The sequence below is a fragment of the Zootoca vivipara genome, chromosome 4, assembly GCF_965207765.1.
Source record: "Zootoca vivipara chromosome 4, rZooViv2.hap1.1, whole genome shotgun sequence".
NCBI classification, from domain to species: Eukaryota; Metazoa; Chordata; class Lepidosauria; order Squamata; family Lacertidae; genus Zootoca; species Zootoca vivipara.
In genome coordinates, this window is record NC_142587.1 from 31,244,730 (window position 1) to 31,263,584 (window position 18,855).

An 18,855-nucleotide genomic window follows, 5' to 3' on the forward strand; every position below is an offset into this window, starting at 1 on the left:
AGAAAGCTGTAAAATCACAGAAACAAAAGTATGATATAGCATGCAGTCACAGTAGCAAGCACAAGAAAGAAAATTGGGTAAATTATTCATATATATGCATATTATGCAAATATATCTTACATTAATCATGTTATAATAATGTTTGGTAATGTAAATGCATGGTTTTCCCTTTTCGTTTTTAACCTGAGGTGTCTTCTAGTTTATCGTTGGAATACTAATAATTAAAGAAACAATGGGCTAAGATTATCATATCCTCCATTGCCTGGTGTTCTGGAAATTTGAAAATCTCTGTGGCACAGAGAAGCTTTTATTTATATACCCGTATATTCCGGCGTATAAGACGACTGGGCGTATAAGACGACCCCCAACTTTTCCAGTTAAAATATAGAGTTTGGGATATACTCACTGTATAAGAAATATGACCCGGCGTATAAGACGACCCCTGACTTTTGAGAAGATTTTCCTGGGTTAAAAAGTAGTCTTATACGCAGGAATATACTGTATATATAAAACCTTATCTATTCTTTTGTGGAACTGATTTGTTCTGCCTGGCTACTCCACTGTAACAGGGAGAAGATTTGCAAAGGGGAAGCAGATACAGCAGAACATGGAGCAATGTATGTGCTAAAATTTTCCTCAGAAATAATCTCCTCAGATTATAGTACCCCTGCAAAGGAGAAGATTTGATAACCCTGTGGAGATCAGAATAGATCCTGAATATGTTAGCAGCAGTTGCATTTCAAACAACATTCCAGTAACAATACGCTGTAGGGATTCTCTCCTCAAAATAATCCTATAATTGGAATATTAAATTAAAACATTATATAATGCACTGTATCACATAAGAAGAGGCTGCTTTGCATCGTTCAATAGCTTCTTAAGGATTGTAAATCCTATGAACGCGAAGCAAACTGATCTCTTGATCGAGATTTAACTTGCTACATGAGAATAAACAAGTGATCGCTAAAAGGATGAGGCCCATTTTTGATAGGGGAACTGATCTGTGCTAGAATATAAAACACGAACCATTAGCAAAAATAAAAATTGATGTAGTTCAATGATTAGGAAATATAACTTAAAGAAAGTGTACCAGTGTTAACTCTACCAGTTAATGAGCAGTCAAGTTTCCACAATCAATATCACATAATTCTGATAAATATGGAATTGCAGAGGTCTGAAAAATATTTGGGTGGTCTTAAATGACTTTTAGATTTACCAAAACCTACTGTTTTCAGAGCACTTGCCTCTCCATACTTTTTATTCTATTTTTAAAAAATCACTTAATGAGCATTCTGCTAAACTGTCTATTATCTTCCGTAAGTATAGAGTGTGTGTATATATATAGTACATATGTGTATGCACAATGGGTATAATACACATTCTTTCACAATATATGTACACACATAAACAGGATTTTAAATATATTTATATATATATATATTATATTTATATATATATAGTGTAAAAGTTTTTATGTACACATACAAAATAACAGGCAAATTAATATTTAACTTGTTGAAGTCTTTTTTTTTTAAAAAAAGAAAGAAGTAAAGTCAATTTAGTTGACATAGTATAGCCAGTAGATTAAGTTGAAAAGAGAAAATGTGAAAGGAAACACCATTCTTGACCATCTGTCTATGGCGTTCACATCCGTTAGGTCAGGAATTTTTATCTTTAGCTGTGAAGACCTTCTCCGTAAATGACTCTTCTTTGTGTGGGCGCCAGTTCTGTCCAATGTACGCCTTCCAAGGTTTTCTCGATGAGAACTCTGTTTTCTGTACTGGATCCCTGAGCTGTCAAAGGATATTGTTGAATTCTGAGGATCGGTGACGCTTGTGGTGACCTCATTGCTTGCAACTTCATTGTGAATTTCGAGGGACGTTAGCAGAATATTCCCATGCATGTCCACCTAGGTGGAAACAAATTCATAATGATGGAGGTTCATAACTGTTTTCAGTAAATAAAAATATTTAATTCTATTTCACAATAGAGGGCACCTTCTGTGCCATGTTTTAAATGCCTGCTGAAAAATCTTCTATTCCATCAGACCTATGCAGGAAATTAAGAATACATCTTTCCATAATAGTTAACTGGCATCTGATTTTAACTTTCTAAGTTTTTTTTATTGTATGGGTTTTTTTGTTCTATTGTTGTAAACCACTTTGGTGTTTTTTTTAAAATGAATAGTAGCATACAAATGCTTTTAAAACAAACACACAAACAGACAAATAAAATATTTAGCAAGTAAGGTTTAACTATACCCTTAGGCATGCAACTGTTTCCCATGAAAATGGACAGAATTGCCATATTAAGTGGTAAGGGTTAGGAATCTTGTCAATAACATAAATATAAAACAAGTAGGGCCTGAAACAAAAGGTTGCAATGTAGACTCGTTCTGTAACAGGAGTGCTATTTTTCAGGGCTTTATCCAGTCAGCCTGGTAGTCACACCTCAGGACCTCATATGATGCAGATCAGAGAGGGTTCTCTCGAGAGGTTTCTCTCCTGAGGGCGTTCAACACAGATGGGTCTCCACTGGTGGGATGAGGAATCCCCCTAGACCTTTGCACGCTCCTATGAGCACAACAGTATATAAAAAGGCTAAATAGCAAATCCACTTTCACTACTGAATTGTATTGTAAGTTCTGATCAATATTCAAAATTGCATTTGGTACAGATGCAGGCTGCTCATCTGCTGTAGAACTCACAAAGTGCTTTACCTACATAATGATCCTTCAGGAAAATCATTAACACTATGGGCAAATTCCGGTCCCAAGTGAATATTGCTGCTCATTCAAGGAATGACTGGTACAATGCTCAAAATATCTCATCATATTTACTAGAAATTTATCTTATTTATCTTATACTGCTCTAGAAAGCAATTCATGTTCCCTGAATCATTTCCATCCAATTCAATTATTTAATATGATATTAATTTTAAGGGTCCTGGAATTGAAGCGTATTTGATATCGTTCACAATTGCACAGTGTTATTTACTTTACATTTTACCATTCTCCCATTTTTTTCCCCTCTTGAAGTGGCACATGAACTTAAAACAAGGGCTCTGTGTTAGTAAAATTAGAATGTGCAGCATATCTGACCTGGCTTTATCAACAGAAGATGTTATAATATAGTGGCCCACAAAAAGGTCAGATCCCACAAATTAGCTGTGGGATCCTTCTGCTTGGATTGAGAGCAATACTAGAAGAAACTGGCTGATTTCCTGGCCAGGGAATAAGACAAACAGGCAAGTCATTAGCAGACATAATATTCCATTTGCAAGTTCTCTTGTCTTTGCACGTTAGCTTTCATGCAGATATAACATCCCCACAAGGCTTGGGATAAAATGAGTTTTGACACTGTACTTATGCAACAGTCAATATACCTTCTCTAAACACTTGGTTATGGAAGCAGGCAGTTTTAGAATCAGACCGAAACATTGTATATTAAGACAATGTTAGCCCATGGCAGCTGGGATTTTTCAACCAGACTATTTTAACCTTGTGCTATGTTGTTATGGTCTGGGCTGTGTGTGTTTGGAACTCCGTGTAGATTGTGGCCTTAGACATTCAGTTGTATCACCCCTTGAAACAGGATTGTGCACCAAAAGTCAATCTATGCCAGTTCCAGTGTGTGCTAATATTGTGGGCTCTCTGTCACTTGGCCACTTTTAATATTGTCTCGAATGGACTCCTCTCCTTTTTTTGGCTATATTAGTGAGAAAATTTGAAAACTACTTTGCAATCCACAGACACCATCTATGTTTTGTTTTAGTGAAGGATAACCAGACCTCCTGAATGCTAAAAAGAGGGAAACTAGAATTTTCAGAGAAGCTGCTTTTAAATGTCTAGTTACTTAATTTTCTTGATTAGCCATTCTTGCCTTTCAAATAATTGTTTGTTTTATTGTAAATTGCTTTGGGACTTTTGCTGCGTGAAGCGATTCATAAATTCAATAAACCTAACTTAGCCTAACTTTAATGGACATCTTTAGCTCTAGCACACATTTTAAAAAACACTAAAGTCCAAATAAACATCTTGCAAGCAGTGTAACAAATGCTGCTAAAGATCATAGTGAAGTGTATCAGCAAATTAAAAGGGGAAAGTTTTGTACTTCATTTTCACATGCTACAGAAATTGCACTGTTAGTTCTTCCTTGCCGTTGTGAATATTAAGAATTCTACTTGTAAAATATTAGATGGGCTCATTGCCGATTTAAAAAGGTGCATACTGAATTATTAAAACTGGTGACATGGGTTGTTTTCAGTAAATGGCTCTTTTTAAGGCCCCAGTACGAATCCCCGCGGTGGGGTGAGCTCCCGTTGCTCGGTCCCAGCTCCTGCCAACCTAGCAGTTCGAAAGCACGTCAAAGTGCAAGTAGATAAATAGGTACTGCTACAACGGGAAGGTAAACGGTGTTTCCGTGTGCTGCTCTGGTTCGCCAGAAGCGGCTTTGTCATGCTGGCCACATGACCTGGAAGCTATACGCCGGCTCCCTCGGCCAATAATGCAAGATGAGCGCCACAACCCCAGAGTCGGTCACGACTGGACCTAATGGTCAGGGGTCCCTTTACTTTTACCTTACGAAACATGTGCAGGTTTTCTCTACCACTCAATTTTAGAGCTCATTAACATTGTTCTGTGGTATATATTCTCAGTCCAGAAGAAAGCCTGTAATTATTTAAATATATTTAATATTTTCCCAAGTACAAGAATGGCAGATGGTCATTCAACAGGCCAAATTCAAACTAACTTGGGGGCCTAGTATCACACAGCCTGCAGCATCGTATCTCCCCCAACTCCCAAGATCCAAAGTTGGACAAAGTGAGCAATGCTTTTTAATAGTAATTGGTACAATAAATGTTCCTGGTTGGAACACTCTGTTTCCAGGGACAGGATTTTCAGCTAACCATGCAGGACGTACTTAACAGAGAAAGACTGGAAACCACATTTCTCTTTAAATTCTTTAATAACTAAGAGAAGGTATTTTCTAAGCATTGTTCATCCAACATCTCATACTATAGTGATACTTGCATGGGAATAACATAAGCAGACCAGCAACGGGGAAAAAGATTTACACCCTGATAGTAGCCGAGTGTGGAGAGTTATTACATCACCAAAATAGTGGGATGTGCAAACCAGCCTTAATGTTGATAAAGAACAGGTGCAAAGCCTCAATAAAACACTTCCCTGAATTACTGCTGTAAAGTTTTGCATACGTTTCTAAACACAACTCTAGCAACAAAGCATGCACACATTCGGGTGAAAGTGCACTGGAGTGGGGTGGGGTATGGTAGCACACGGTTCCGGAGAAGTTTTTTGGTGAATTATTATAGGTTCCAGCAGAATTTCAGGGGCTTCATATAAAAAAAAAACCCTATAAATATCCCTGGTTATATCACAATTTAAGTATTGTGCTTCTCAGCCAAGGAACCTTGTGAGTTGTAAGGGGCGATACAAATATAATGGAGTGGGGAGCAGAGGAGATCATGAACCTCACAATAGTACAGTCCTATGAGGGTCTTTACACTTGCAAGGTGTGCTGTCTTTCCATTTGTGGTTTTAAATAGGGGGCTTCAGAAAAATCCCCTTTGTCAAAAGGCTCTGCCCTTGTAATGGTGGAAAGAGAGAGCATCCATAGACCATGTCCTTTTACACTGCCCCTATGATCAAAACGCTTGTACAAAGACTATTGCCCCATTGCTTAGAAGAATGCCCAGAAGTCCTAGTTTGGAATTGCCCAGTTCACTTCTAGAAGACGGAAAACCATAGATTGCAGAATTAGTCACAAAATTGTTTGTGTGACAGCCTACAAAATAAGTCAGTTGTTCTTACCTGCTGGGTCTACATAGACCATTTATCTCTCTTTTAAATGACTAAGTCTTCAGTTTTGCTTACTTACCATTTTTTAAAACTTTATTTATTCCATACTAGTATTTGTTGTATTAGAGCACATTGGTATTTAACACCCCACACACAACTCACAAAAACAAAACAATTCCCAGAAGTCACTGGGACAGTTAAACTAGTTTCGGATTGAGTCAAAATGAAATTACGTAGGGAGAAGAAATTATGTAAGCCTGGATGTGTCAGTGATGGGAAGAGAAGTTCCCAGGTCTGTGAATCCGGAACTAGCTTATGGTAGTTTATGGTAATAAAGTATGTGAACCTGTAGGCTACCAGAACCATGCTCACTCTTTCCCTTTCTGCACTCTCTGTGTACTGAGAGTGTTTTATGTGACTATAAGGGTCTATTCATACTGAGTGAGGGAGGTGGCTGTGGTTTGTACAGATGCCAATGATACAGCTTAGCATGGAGGATTAGGTACACTTAATCCTACTGATCCACACTGGTGTTTTGGAACTGAAAACAAGACAGGCTAGTAGAAGATGTGAATAATCCTACCCGGTTGCTTTCGAACTTAGAGCGATCGTTGTTTGCTTTGGCTGTCTTTTCTGCAAGTTTCTTCTGCCTTTGAGGGCCTTTTCCAAAGAAGATGTAGTTGACAAAAGCATATTCAAGTAAGGCCAAGAAGACAAATACAAAGCAGCCCATGAGATACATGTCAATGGCTTTGACATAGGGAATCTTAGGCAAAGTCTCTCTGAGATGAGTGTTGATCGTTGTCATAGTAAGCACAGTTGTAATACCTAAAAATGGGAAGAAAGGCAAGTATATTAAAATATTTCATGCATTTTCCCCTAAAAGCCATTTCCAGGTGATTGTTGATGTTGTGAAAGAGACAGCAAAATAAAGAGAGGGAACACTGTTGTTTTATTTGTTTGTTTATTACATTTATATTCTGCCTTTCCCTTCAAGGACCTCATGTTTTGTTTCATAGCTCTGTGAAGTCCACAAAGAGATCTTATCCAACATTTATTGGATGCCTGACTTATTACAACCAAAGCGATTTGGAGTAAGATAGTTTCTTTACTGAAGAGTTTGCTTCTGAAATACCTATAAATGTTTTGTTATAAAACTACTATTTCCGGACCTAAAAGCAAATGGTCAAATTCCTTTAAAATGATGAAATGAGATATAAAGGAGAGCTAGAAAGGGGATTTTCACTGAAATCAATTGAGCTTAGAGAACTGATCTAACCCAGTGCTTTTCAAAGGGTGGATCATGGTTTCCTTGTAAGAACCCACTTAAAAGCACAGGTGTTCTGTGGAACATTTCCTTGAACAGATAATAGCAGGAAAACTATTAATGTTTCAACAGCAGGCGTTTTGCACTTGAGAGTGGACAATGGGACTGCATGCAATTCAGTGCTGATATTATTCTGGGTTACCCCATGTCTGTAAACGTTAGTAACAAGGGAGAATCCATGATGAATTGGGAGAAAGAAGAGGAAGCAAAGTGGCCTATATATTCCTTTGCCCTCCTCATCCTCCCCCACGAAACCAGCTCAATAATCAGAGAAGGGTTTGGACTTCAGAAACTTTCTCTTGGCTCGGTCCCCCTTGCTCCACCCAACTGCTTCAACAGCAAAGGGAACAGAGCTGCAGAGCCACTACTGCTTACCAGGACGAGTGAAGTAGTGGCAAGATTGAGGCTGTGTACATACAGTGGTGTGAGCAATGGATTGGCTCTGTTGGTTATGCAGCCCCAACTTTGTCACTGTTTTTCGCCTCCTGCTACCAGTAAGCAGCGCTTTCTTGCTGCTGGGAGGCTACTGCTGTGGCTCCACCCCACTGGGCAAACCACATCTCATCTGAGGCAAGCTCTAACACAGGATTGCAAAAAAAGCCCAGCCTGTGAAAAGTCTTTATTCGCCTGCTGGGGACTGTAGCTGTAGCAACTTACTGCATTTCTTCGCTGTTTGTGGAAATGGGGACTTCCCTCATCTGACAGCCTGTTTATTTTCTGGGAAGTGCTCCATCCCTCCTGTGCCAGTCCACTCACTCATCTGCATGCAATCCTTTGTCACCTGTGCTTAAATATGTGGCTGTTGTAACAACCTCCTACACGGATATGACAGGGTAATGCCCCATTCATCCTCATTCCATACCGAGAGCAACTCTTGCTGCAGATGCATCATAATTGATCCAGAAGGACACCCACGATAAAATGGTAATCAGTATTGAGGGCATGTAGGTCTGAAGAATAAAGTATCCAATATTCCTCTTCAACTTAAAGCTCAGTGACAGTCTTGGATAGGCACCTATTAGAAAATGAGGGAAATAACGGTTAGTTATATATATATTCTCCAATATAACTATTGATGATTTTAGTAAAAGCAGAATATGCTCCTCTTCTACAGAAGCAAAAACACATTTGATGGGCTGTTTTGTTACCTATAAAACCTTGAATAAAAATCACTTTGTGAGTTCACATTGAAACTAATGCATATTAGAGAAAATATGTTGTGATTCTTGAACACCTATCTGGTTACCTTTTGAAATTTTGTGAAGAACAGAGATAAAGTTAATTTACATTTACAAAATAATTTCCACATATTACTGTAACTATTTATCTACTTGCACTTTGGTTGGCAGGAGCAGGGACCGAACAATGCGAGCTCACCCCGTCGCGGGGATTCGAACCGCCGACCTTCTGATCAGCAAGTCCTAGGCTCAGTGGTTTAGACCACAGCACCACCCGCGTCCCATCCTTTATTCTAGACCATGACAAAAACATGGAATGTCTTGGCTGTCTTTTATTCCAGTCATTATAATACCAGAGGGCCCTTTATTTTCAAAACTATGATCTGGCCACCCAGTTTTTGTCACCCCTATGGCCCTATAGAGACAAAAATGGGCATATGCAAGAGAGCTAACAATGCTGAGCAGTCAAAACATGAGAAATACTTGCCTGTGGCAAAGACAACATTCCTGGACACAAGTTTGTGTTCCACAATAGAGAACTGAGGAAGTTCAATTCTTTCTACTCCAGAGACTGCATTATTCCCACCTCGCCAGTAAAATTCTATGTCATCTGTTGTGTATCCATCTGTCAACATAGAACAAATGCTTTAGAATCATGGGTGCTTAAACGTAAAGCTGACCATTGTTAGAGGACAAACAATACAGAACTACAAGATAACAACCATAAACAACAATTTCAAAAAATGAAACAGCATTCCTCCAAGGCACAATTTTGTCTGAGTCTTCATTGCCCCAGAAGAGCAAACAATTCACTCCCTCTCAAGAAGTAGAGCAGGGGCTGCCACCTGTGTATTTCTTACCAAGTTTTGTTGACTAATAAATGTGATGCAACTATCTGGCTACTACAGACGTCAATCCCTCAGAAACCAATAAGCAGGCGATAGGCCTATTAGACATGACTTCTGTCTCTTTTCGTTAGATCCAATTGAACATCAGTCAGCTGCCAGGATGAGAACAACTGCCCATCAGATGTGTCATCTATCCTTATTTTCTTGTTTATATTTAAAGGGACAAAAAATACCCTGTTTCTCATATTTTAAGACATACCCATAAAATAAGCCATAGCAGGATTTTTAAGCATTCAAGGAATATAAGCCATACCCCGAAAATAAGGCATAGTGATAGGCGCAGCAGCAATGCCGGCCGCGGCAGGAGGAGGAGGAAAAAAATAAGACATCCCTTGAAAATAAGCCATAGTGTGTTTTTTTAAGGAAAAAATAAATATAAGACGTGTCTTATAATATGAGAAACACGGTATATATATCCCATTCTTGGCTTCATGCTAAGAACTGATGCTATAGTAATACATGTTTATTATATGGTAGCTCCTGCACAACCTGAAGAACTTGCCTCCAAAAAGAATACGTCTTATGTAATAAGTTTAAAGTTACAGATAGTAAAAAAAAAAAGACTTAAAACTGGAGGTTCTTTTTAGGAACACTTCAGAGTAAGAACAGAAAGCATTGTCCTAACTCTGAATTAGCCATGTGATGTTGTCATATGGTCAATCTTATTGGTTAAATGGGGTAATTATGTCATCATTCTGACTATGCAGTCCTTGACTGACTGGGATCATGTGGTCTGTGACTACATATGCACCATACATTAAAAATACATTAAAATCACACACACACCCCAATAATCATGGGAACTGTTCTTTACCTGTCACTGAACTACAATTTGCAGAAAATAACCATTCCCAGGATTCTTTTGGGGGGGCAGGGGAATGTGATTTAAATAAATGGCATATATGCAGCCTATATGAAGAAGACTCTATAATAATAAGACCTACAGGACTAAAGACTGAACAATGAAAAAGCAATGAACAAGAGTGGATGACAACAAATGTTTATGATTTGAGGGGCCACTTTTGCAGCTCCCCCCTGTAAGTATTGAGCACAACCCTAGATATAGAGATGTTCTTTCTATCAAGACCGATCTCCTTTGAACAATGAGCCCAGAGGGTCTGTGCTTCAGATTTTTATACTTGTGGTTCTATGTTGAAGCACAATCAGGAGCACTGGAAATGGACCATTAAAAAGCAGGGTTTTTCCCCTTCATTAGCACAATCTGCACTGAAAGCAAGATGAAAATAACACAGTCTTCATGCCAGCCTTACAATGTCAGCAATGTAACCACTGCCAGGGCCAGGGAAGGTAGAAGCACTAAAAAAGAATATTCAATCCTTTAAATAACAATGACATAGATGTATCCTGAAACACTACTATTTGAAGAACTAAAATGTTGTTTTATATATATATGCTAGAGTTGTACTGTACTGAAAAATGTTGAGAAGTAGACTTTAGAAGTGCTGTGAGACAAATTTGAGGCAGATGGCCTAATTCTTCCTTTGAAATCCATGGCAAAACTCCCATAACTTCAACAGGAAAGTGGTAGCAGGCCAAGCGTAATTTACACAAAAGTGTTCATTAGCGTGTATTGATATTTTATGCGTGTAGAAATTCCCTATACCCTTTGCATTGTAGAAGAAAGCGATGGCTCTTGAAATACAAATTTAAATGATATGAGCACTCCAATTATGGAAAACAACTGGATGGGAGAGAGAGGTTCTACTTCTTACATGAAGCTGAATTTCTAATCATAAGTAGGTCTATCTGACAGCCCAAGAGGGGGGAGGAGCGAGATCACTCATCCATAATAAAGCACACTGAAAGCAAATTGAATCTCAGTGCTTGCTTTCCTCAAACTGAATCTGATTAAAACATGAACACTAGTTCTCTTGTGTTGTAGATAAGCACCCAGTCATTGCTCTTGCCTAATCAGAATGGCATTATATTTTCCATGCCTTTGGGGTTGGTTTTTTTAAATGCCCACAAATAATAGAAACTTAGCTACTTTATTTATGTACTTATTTATTTTTCTACATATGAAAATGAAAAGGATCCCTGAAAATAAAATAAATAAATAAACAGGGAATACAGTGGCCATGATCCAAACAAAAACCAAACAGTTTTAAGTCGCACTGATTTCAATGGGGGGAACTTAAAACACTTTCTTAACCTTCTGATTTGCATAAACAGAAGCTGAAAGTACATAGTTTTGCCTGCATCATATGCAACAGATTTAATATTAAGAAACTCGTATTTTGCCCCAGGTTTTCCTAGCCAGTGTCAGCTTCCGTGTGTGTGTGTGTTCAGGGGGCCTCCCTTTGACAGTAACTGTTCCTCTTCATCTGTGATACTGTTGCCCTTTCATTTGCCTTGCCCTTCTGGGCCCAATCCATACCACCACCCAGAGAGAGAGGTCAAGTGACCGCTTCTCCTCCTCCTTGCCCCTGTCACTGTTCACTTCTTTGGAGAGGGCAGCTGATTAGGCAGTTACATAGAGGAGGAAGAATAGCAGGGCAGAGGGATCTGCATTTTGCCAACAGACCCCAGCTAAGGTGCAGCCTTCAATAAATGCCTAACAATGTTGACCCTTTATGTCAGCCCTGGAACTATCCTGAGGCTTTAGTATGTGGCATGAATCTGCATGGGAAACCAAATAAAAAAAACTGAGCAGCAAAATTAAAATTATTATAATTTGTGCTAAAATACTTCACACAACTGAATCTAGTAAAGCAAGTACTTTTATGTGTACATACAGCTTTCTATTTCCAATGTACAATTCTGCTCATCTAATGGGTATCTTCGCAAGTCCATCATGCAAGCTGCAGTGGTTGTAATTCTGAAACAAAATGCAAAAATATGAACTTTATAAGAGCAATAAATCAACAGTCCCTTAAATAAATAAAACATTAAAAAGAAAAGAAAAACAGGAACTGGTAAGTAGCGTGAGAGAGATATGGAATCGTTTGCTATTCTTTCACTAGGACTAAACTCATGGGTGGGCCACCTGTGGCCCACTGGGCTCCCCATTTGTCTCACCAGGCCATTTGGGCAAGGCCATGCTCACCTGTCCTGCACCTTTCATCATATGTGGGGCAGGTAGGTGTGGCTGGGACAAAAAGGAGTTTGTGGGCACCTATCAGCCGGTTCTTGGGACTTCAAAGCACAGAGCAGGGCTCCTTGAAAGCACCAATTGCTCATCTTTGCTTGAAGAGAACACTACACAGCTGAAGCCCCGATAATCAGCAAGTTATCAGTAGGGTTGCCAGACTCAATAGTGGACAGGACTTCTGTGCCTTTAATTGCCCTGCTCTCTTTTGAGTCTGGAAACCTTAAAGAGAAACCAGCAGACCCTTGGCTTGGAATTAAACAAAGGGTCTGCTGGTTTCTCTTTAAGGTTTCCAGACTCAAAAGAGAGCGGGGCAATTAAAGGCACAGAAGTCCTGTCCACTATTGAGTCTGACAACCCTAGTTATCAGTTATACAAGGGAGTTCCCCTTCAGAAACTCCTTGGTACAGTTGAGGGGTGGAAGCAGCAGCTAGGATTCGAAGCGCTTCCTCCAGGACTTTGAACCCAATTTCCTTCTATTGAAAAGTGTTTTTCTTTTCTTTCCACAGAAAGCCACCCATATTGAAAGAACTGGAGAATGCACTATGAACACAAACTACTTTCTCTGCAGAGGAGCACCCCACCCCCTTTAATGTTTCACAAGTGTCAATCTTCTGACATCACTGTGACTTCAGGAGTTTGATAAGGGGTGGTTGCACCCACCCGTCCCAGTTGGACCATGAGGGGTGGAGAAGATAAGGATCCGGCTCACTAGTTGGATCCAGTACTGTACCCCAGCTTAATGCCTCTATTTCTGCACAGCCAAATGCAGCACAGACACATACATGGAAACTCTGTTTTTACTTATTTATTAAATATTTCTTTATTCTGCCATATCCAAAACATTCACGGTAATTTCCAAAGCACAAGGTACAATGCTAACAAAAGACTATCCTTGTTAGTTTAGGAACATTGCCCCTCAAAACGAAGAGGTAAGCTCAAAATGATGCACCCATTGAAATTCTAAAATGTGGGGCAGAAAGATGGAAACCTCTTTATCAGGGGAAGAACACTTTTGAAAAATTGGAACATAGATTTGAACAAAGTATTAGGCCTGGAATTTTCTGCAAACCTTTATTTCAAGTTTATCTACAACCATTTTCCTTTTCTAATTCCTTATTCCTTAATCTCAATGTGAAGCAAATTATTTTTTTTACCAGTTCCACTAAAAACATGATTTTTTTTCTTTTACATGTATATCACACACATATATATGCTCCTAAAGTAAATAAACAGATACATAAACAGATACATGCAACAATGTATATAACTCTATACAAATACTTCTATGTTGATATTTATAAAATGATGCTGCAGGAATAGAGTACCATATGGGGTCTGACTCTTATACCTACTATATATGGTGGGGTTGTGTATAATTTTGCATATAATTAATTGAGCTTTTAAAATAATATGCAGATGGCTGAGATATAAACTGACACTTGCTGCAAGAGGTGGTCCAATGAGGGCAAAGCTTGGTTGGATTAGAAAACTGCTACATTCTATGCTATCTCCATCATGACACAGTGCTACTTAGAACCAAAGGCATTATTTAATAATAATAATAAAATAATCATAAATTTTTATCTATACCCCACCCTTCCCAGTCCAGAAACTGGGCTCAGGGCAGCTAACAACAAATAAAAACATTGATTAAAAATGATATAACACATGCAGGTTGAGGATCAAACTGATTTGACACAGAAGACTATAACCAACAATCATGTAGAAGTTCAGCTAGCATGCCTACTCAGAGGCAAATCCCACTGAATTCAACGGGGCACCCCCCCAGTTGTGGGTGCACAGGTAAGTGGGTGCACAGTTGCAACCTTAACGTGTGGTTTTTAAACAAGTGCTTAAACATAATGCTTTATGCATTGACTTAGAAATTTTGCTACTCTGTGGCTTGATCATGTGAGCTTGCTATGGAGTTTGTCAGCAAACTTGCCCAATGAAGTTCAAAGTAAACAGTTTCATTGAATGAGGGAAAACAGACTGATCAGCACCGGTGCGGCCAAATGGAAGATGAATTGGGGTGATGGAGAAAAAGCTGCGAAAGATTTCTCAAGGGTTCACATTACAGAGTGCAGGATAAAAAAAAATATATATTAACAAAACTCTTAAGGACTGGAACAGCTTCTGAAGAGTGCCTTTGCAGCTGGTCTGTGGCTTCAGGGATGAATTCCTTTTTACCAAACATCTGCTAGCACCCAGCTAATTCCCCAGGCAAGGTGCTCAAGACTATTTACTACAGGGATACTGTATTTCTCCAGTATGACAGCAGCAGCTGTGACTTAACATGTACAAGTAACACCAAATGATCCCCCTTTTGAAAAGCATGCTACCTTAAGCCAAGGGGCAATCAAGCTTGTTTTAAAAATGCACCATTCTGGTAATTATATAATCCTATTTATTTGTTAAGGAAATGGAATCGTATTGCAAGCAGTTCTAGTTTAGTGCATCGGACAAATAAAAGACCTGAGCTTTTCTGCTTGCATCAAGTTCTTTAAGCAAACAAATATAAAATGATTGCTTCAATAAATCAAGGGAGCTCCTAGCCTTTATTGTGCATTTGCATGCCTTTTAAAATGATATTTGTTGTTGTTGTTGTTTAGTCGTGTCCAACTCTTCGTGACCCCATAGACCAGAGCACGCCAGGCACTCCTGTCTTTCACTGCCTCTCGCAGTTTGGTCAGACTCATGTTGGTAGTTTCAAGAACACTGTCCAACCATCTCATCCTCTGTCGTCCCCTTCTCCTTGTGCCCTCAATCTTTCCCAACATCAGGGTATTTTCCAGGGAGTCTTCTCTTCTCATAAGGTGGCCAAAGTATTGGAGCCTCAGCTTCAGGATCTGTCCTTCCAGTGAGCACTCAGGGCTGATTTCCATCAGAATGGATAGGTTTGTTCTTCTTGCAGTCCATGGGACTCTCAAGAGTCTCCTCCAGCACCATAATTCAAAAGCATCAATTTTCAGCAATCAGCCTTCTTTATGGTCCAGCTCTCACTTCCATACACCGCTACTGGGAAAACCATAGCTTTAACTATACACACCTTTGTCAGCAAGGTGATGTCTCTGCTTTTTAAGATGCTGTCTAGGTTTGTCATATGTGGGCAAACACACTTTAAATACTTATGGTACAATGCTTTTCTCTGTGGTTTTGAGTTATATTCCTGTATTCCTTATATTGTTTGTATAAAATGTTGCATAGCTTGCACACTTGGAAGAAGCAGCATATTCAAGGTTGTTTTTTAAAATAAAAAAAATAGGTAAGTATAACAAAATTTAGCCCCAAGTTACACTTATATGACCACTGTAAACTTTATAATGTATTCCTGTTCCTGTGTACTCAGAACTGATTCTAATAAAGTTCAATGGGATTTACTCCCTGAAATCTCCACAAAGGAATGTTCTATCACTTGTTGACGGCACATTCAAGGACCTTTAAACGGTTCTTTCCCCTTGTTTACAGGAAGCATCTTTTACAGGAAGCCAACCAAAGCAGCTTAAAACCTAGGCCAGTGTTTATGGAAGTTATGTATCAAGGAAAGGAAGGAACAGTTATTCTTCTTTCTTCAATGCATAACTATGTAGCAATATCAGACTACAAATACAAGCCCAATTCTTTATTGCAATATAACTAAAGCAGACACCTTAACATACAGTGGCTAATTATTGTTTTCAAATGTTGTAGACATTGCCTGCCTAAATGCATTTGGGAATATTGGGTTGGTTTTGATACTTAAAGGTAAAGGGACCCCTGACCATTAGGTCCAGTCATGACCGACTCTGGGGTTGTGGCCCTCATCTCGCATTATTGGACGAGGGAGCCAGCGTACAGCTTCCAGGTCATGTGGCCAGCATGACAAAGCTGCTTCTGGCGAGCAGCACATGGAAACGCCATTTACCTTCTCGCTGTTACCTATTTATCTACTTGCACTTTGAGGTGCTTTCGAATTGCTAGGTTGGCAGGAGCAGGAACCGAGCAACGGGAGCTCACCCCGTTGCAGGGATTCGAACTGCCGACCTTCTGATCAGAAGCCCTAGGCTCTGTGGTTTAACCCACAGCGCCACCTGGTTTTGATACTTATCTCTTCATAAATGTTATAAATAAACAAGTAAATACATTTAGCAGTCAGTTTGTGTTTATCTCACATTTTGTCCATTTCTTAAGCCACTGTGACCTTTCTCTTTGAAAATGTGCAAGCTGACTCTACTTTGGGAAATCTAAGTGTTCTGTGGCTTGACATATAATGCACAATGCTCATGACCATGGCAACTACCTTAAAATGGGGTGAAGGGGAAGGTAGGAAAGAAAAGGATATATAGACAATGATAGTTTTCAGAAAGTCATTTTTTGTTATCTACAGAAAGTTATTTTTGTTATCTACACCCCACACTTTTAAATATGTGTGTGGCTCCTACAATTATGTCTGAATTTGTCTTTCTGAGCTCTTTCTGTATGAACATAAAATGTGCAGTACAGTGGTACCTCGGTTTACAAACTTAATCCGTTCCAGAAGTCTGTTCTTAAACCAAAACTGTTCTAAAACTGAGGCGTGCTTTCCCTAATGAGGCCTCCCGCCGGTGCCCTTCCATCATTCGGATTCCGTTCTTAGAATGAGTTAAAGTTCTCAAACCAAGACACTATTTCCCACTATATCTGGTTTTGTGGCGTTTGTAAACCAAATCGTTCTTAAATTGGACCATTCTTAAAGTGAGGTACTGCTGTATATCTAAAGAGTCGGCTTCAGAAACTAATCATTTGGAAAGAAAAGCAGACCCATAGCCAAACTACAGGTCTTCAACCAGAATCCAACCCTTCTCTCCTTCACAGGCTCAATAATCTAATGCAAGTAATCATAGCTCAGCCCTTAGTCTTCACCTGAAAATATTGGAAATAATGGGTTCTGGAGAGTGAACAGGATATGGATTATACATTACTATACAATTTTTAAAAAAAACTTACCTAAAAGTTTAAAAATCCAAGGCCACAATTCAACCCCACTCTGCATCTGTGACACCACAGAGACACTGCTATATCTGCAGCCCTGCTATTCATAGCAGTGGCAGAAGCTGCAGGGGAGAGTAATCCTTGGGCCAGCTTGAGGCTGGTGCAGTGATCAGGCCTGGACTAGGCTCAATACCAGCCAAACATGACTGTGGAACCCACTCAGGATCCAGCAGGTCCCAAGTGAATTCAGCCTCTCTGCTTTGGAGCTTTCCACTCGACTCCATTGGTGGGGGCCCTGCCAATGGGTTTCACCTGCACATCAGGTGGGTGGAAGGGGGAAGACATTTGTGTCTTGGCAGTGGGCGGGCAGCTCACTTAGCAGAACTGAGTGGCGGAAGACTTGAGCCAAACCCTCTATAGCCCGGCATAAGGCTAACCGTGCTGTCGATATGCAAATCACTTAACCTGGGTGAATTCTGACCAAACCATCCCATCAGTGGAAGTGTTACAGTTGACATCAGCGGAGCTTGGATTATTTCATCTCCCCCCCCCCCGCCCCCCGGTAATGTAGTTTTTATTTGTTTTCATCTTTAAACTGCTTAACATGGCTGCATTGAGAGATATCTTTGTTTACATCAGAGTGTATGGCATGCAACAATTACATAAAAATAAAACAATGACAAAAACTTAGGTAAACATTTATGAGTATATTAACAAAGTTGTGTTGGAGTGTATATACCAAAATAATTAGTTATTACAGCGACAAAATGATGGATGGTAACATGTATTGTTTAGACTGGTGACTATAAGTTAAAGGTAATTTGTATCAATAACAACTGGAATTTATCAGAAGAAGGGAAGGGAAAAATTAAAATACATACTTCATGCACACCAGACTGTGCCATAAACTATGGACACTGTTCTGTTATTCTGTGAAAGCCACACCAGACTGTGTAGAAATAGTTGCGTTTCTTTTGACCTCTTGCCACTTAGAATTTTTGTGTCAGTTTTTTCCAATAATGCTGTTTGCCAAATTGCATTATATTTGGATTACCTTATCTCTTGCCCTGCATGCATATAGAAGTAGGCACTACCCATTAATTGCAATTGTTGGGACTGTCTTCAGAAATTGCTAAAGAAGTGCAGGCATCTGAATGCATTGTTATTTCACAATGCAGACAGCACTGCTGGGCGAGGAGGCAGGCCCCTTTAAATCCTAAAGAAGCGGACAAGCAGAAACAACACCAAGTTTCCACCTGGCTCTGCCCGCTCCCCCTGCTGATGCCTCCTCAAGCCTGCCCACAATTGGGCTGACATTGTGAGCGGGTAAAATTTGATTTCCCCATGGCTGAGGGGGATGTCTCCCATCGGCAGCTGGGAGGCTCTGAATCAGTCTGGAACCAGCAGCAAGCTGTGAAGTGCCACAACTGTCTTACACCAGCACAATGAGTGGAATTTCCACACTCAGGTAGCAAGTCTTGCCATGTTTGAAGAACAACATGCATACAAGTCCTGTAGTGGCTGAATTTGCAGATAGCAGTAACACTCAAAGCTGCTGT

General features: G+C 39.6%; 1 protein-coding gene across 2 annotated transcripts in view; it reads right to left on the reverse strand.

Moving 5' to 3' along the window:
• Window positions 1–1,436: 1,436 nt before the first annotated feature.
• GABRB3 (gamma-aminobutyric acid type A receptor subunit beta3) overlaps window positions 1,437–18,855 on the reverse strand; it is a 98,032-nt gene continuing 80,613 nt past the window's right edge. For both annotated transcript variants that reach the window (XM_035116193.3, XM_088667682.1), the window contains 5 exons: window positions 11,991–12,073; window positions 8,814–8,951; window positions 8,011–8,163; window positions 6,405–6,649; window positions 1,437–1,909 (listed from right to left, as the gene is read on the reverse strand). In XM_035116193.3, coding sequence (XP_034972084.1) covers window positions 1,559–1,909; window positions 6,405–6,649; window positions 8,011–8,163; window positions 8,814–8,951; window positions 11,991–12,073 — 970 coding nt within the window. In that variant the 3' untranslated portion in view covers window positions 1,437–1,558. The remainder of the gene's footprint in view (window positions 1,910–6,404; window positions 6,650–8,010; window positions 8,164–8,813; window positions 8,952–11,990; window positions 12,074–18,855) is intronic.